This window comes from Lepus europaeus, chromosome 22 (genome assembly GCF_033115175.1).
Source record: "Lepus europaeus isolate LE1 chromosome 22, mLepTim1.pri, whole genome shotgun sequence".
NCBI classification, from domain to species: Eukaryota; Metazoa; Chordata; class Mammalia; order Lagomorpha; family Leporidae; genus Lepus; species Lepus europaeus.
The window spans coordinates 17472858-17475581 of NC_084848.1; the positions used below are offsets into that span (position 1 = coordinate 17472858).

The following is a 2724-nucleotide window of genomic DNA, read 5'->3' on the forward strand; positions in this document are numbered from 1 at the left end:
GCATAACACAGTAATCATTTATCTCTTTCATATTCTAATTTCCATGAATCTCTCTTATCAACTTTAGATTAGAAATCTAATCCTGACTTTTTTTTTCCTGACTTAAGGACCTACCATTATCAATTCATTCCCAAGGGTGCCAGACTTGGGTAGAAAGAATAGAGAATTGTTCATAAGAAGAGTTTAGGTGTAGAGACTGTAATTGGCTAAACTAATATCTGCCAAGCTTTTGCTGAACAAAAATTAGTTTTACGGTTACACTTAACTAAAAGGAAAGCTGGGGACTATAGTCTAACTGCACCTAGTAGGAAATATAAATGGATTTTGTGACTAGCAAGCCAAATTCTGTCACATATTCCATTTCTCCCACTTTGAAAAGGAGAAAATGTAAGTTTAATTGGAATTTAATATACTTGATGGTTTTCATAGCACAAAATATAATGAGAATCAGAGGTCTAAAAGTTATTTCCTGTAACTTTTTGTTTGTTATTTTTGTGTTAGTATTTCTTTTTTTTTTAAAGTGTATCTTTTTAATGTTTTTTACACCTTAAAATAATTCTCTTGCTGACTGCAGACATGAAAGCTGTTTGGCAGTATTCAGAAAAATCGTAGTAAAGACAGTTTTCCCACTTAGTTTGTAGTCTTCAATAATGATTAGAAGTTACTGTTATCAAACAAGTAAGACTGCATTTATGCATCCATCATTTTCAGGATTGTTGGTAACCTGGGCATATTTCCCCCAAATAACCTTGCCTCCTTGCGTCACAAGGCCCAGCTCACTCACATTCACCTCAATGACAGTACCTTTAGTAATTACACCCAAAGTTGTGTATAATGGGGATGATGGATTCTTTTTTACACCAAGTATTGGCAGACAGAAGGTGGCTTTCAGTTCTGGATGTGTTACATGGGCCTTCTTAAAACGTAAGCCCATTGGTCTAATGAATCTTTCATATTTAGGTGGTTTTCTTGTAAAGCCATCTCCAACAAAGCAGACTTTGGTAACCATCCTCTTCCATGCCTTCTTTTTTCTTTTCCCTGTCCGAATAACTTTTAATACTTCTGTTTCTCCCTGGGCACGAACTTTAGGCAGAGGGACTTCCCATTTTCCCGCCTTCTCTTTTCGTTTTTGTTTAATCATGTTGGAAAGTACTTTAGCTCGGGACTGTCCTTCTCTGTCTAGCAGATAGGCAGGCACTGCTCCCTTGGGAGTCTTTTCATCATTCTTTTGTTTGGTGTTTCTCTTCTCATGCATCTTGATAGTCTTTTTCATCTGTATTTTCTCAGCATGATGCTACTTATGGTAGAGCTTGGCCTTCAGACCAATCATCTTTTTTGCTTTCTTCGAACGTTCATGAGCCTCCCGACTTTCCTTTTTTCTCTTTTTCTCATGGTAATCCAAACGGTACCCATAGCGTTTACGGTGTAATTCTTTCTATCTAGAAAATACAGAGAATAAGAGGCCGGCACTGTGCCACAGCAGGTTAACGCCCTGGCCTGAAGCACCAGCATCCCATGTGGGCGCCAGTTCTGGTCCCGGTTGCTCCTCTTCCAATCCAGCTCTCTGCTATGGCCTGGCCTGAGAAAGCAGTAGAAAATGGCCCAAGTCCTTGGGTCCCTGCACCCATGTGGGAGACCCGGAGGAAGCTCCTGGCTCCTGGCTTCTGATCAGCGCAGCTCCAGCCATTGTGGCCAATTGGAGAGTGAACCAGGGGATGGAAGATCTCTCTCTCTCTCTGCCTCTCTTCTCTCTGTGTAACTCCCTGACTTTTGAATAAATAAATAAAATCTTAAAAAAAAAAGAAAATACAGAGAATAAGTGATTATTTTTTATAAATTTTTCTAAAGTAATTAAATTTTTTATATTAAAGGCTATTTATCTAGATTTCACTATGTGATTAATCAGCATGTAATTACTTAGCATAATAATTTAAAGAAGTAGACCATAGGTCTTCATTTGTGATGAAAGGGCAAATAAAATATAGCCTTTTTCTACTCTCGTATTAATGAAAATTAATTAATAAAAGTGTAGTTCAATTGCAAGAAAACATTTGGGGCCTATGTAGGTTTCTCAGTTACATCATATTAATTAGAAACATGTAATTCCATTATCTTAGTTTAACTAAATTTAAGTCTTGTGCCATTAGATCACAGCACTTGAAAAACATGTCACTATAGCTCAACTGAGAGGTGTTCATTCATTCATTAACTTTTACCTAGATGATATATTTCACAGAGGTCTATATTAGCAGAGGGCTGAAAGTATAGTTGGCCTGAATCTGCAAAATGAAATACTTCTGTATTTAATGCTTGCCACTCAACTCCTGCTTTCATATTAGACTGGTTGGTTCCCAAAGTTGTAGTTTACAAAAACTAGCTTACAAAACAAAGGGCTTATTTTTTACACATTTTGTATTTTACATTTGTTTGTGTTTCCTTTAAGCACCTAAAAATTGAAATATGTTATCAGGTTCTTTTTTTCCTTAACTAAAATATCATTATTTTGTTTACTATTTATATAATTATAATGCAGTTTCTATCTCTTTAAGCAGAATGTTTCACTGTGGTTAATTTTGGCATTATCATGCCCTTAAAAATCTCTTAAAAAACACTATTGTATGTTCATTTTAAAGAAATCATTGGGGCCGGTGCTGTGGCGCAGTGGGTTAATGCCCTGGCCTGAAGTGCCAGCATCCCATATGGGTGCTGGTTTGAGACCCGGCT

General features: G+C 36.8%; 1 protein-coding gene across 1 annotated transcript; it reads right to left on the reverse strand.

Moving 5' to 3' along the window:
- Positions 1 to 545: 545 nt before the first annotated feature.
- Positions 546 to 1433, reverse strand: LOC133751324 (ribosome biogenesis protein NSA2 homolog). The gene has a single exon (XM_062181312.1). The coding sequence runs from the start codon at positions 1271 to 1273 to the stop codon at positions 671 to 673; it is 603 nt and encodes a 200-aa protein (XP_062037296.1). The 5' UTR covers positions 1274 to 1433; the 3' UTR covers positions 546 to 670.
- Between the last annotated feature and the right edge of the window lie 1291 nt (positions 1434 to 2724).

Coding starts and splice junctions, on each gene's coding strand:
- LOC133751324 (XM_062181312.1), bottom strand. CDS start 1,273: ATGAAAAAGACTATCAAGATGCATGAGAAGAGAAACACCAAACAAAAG.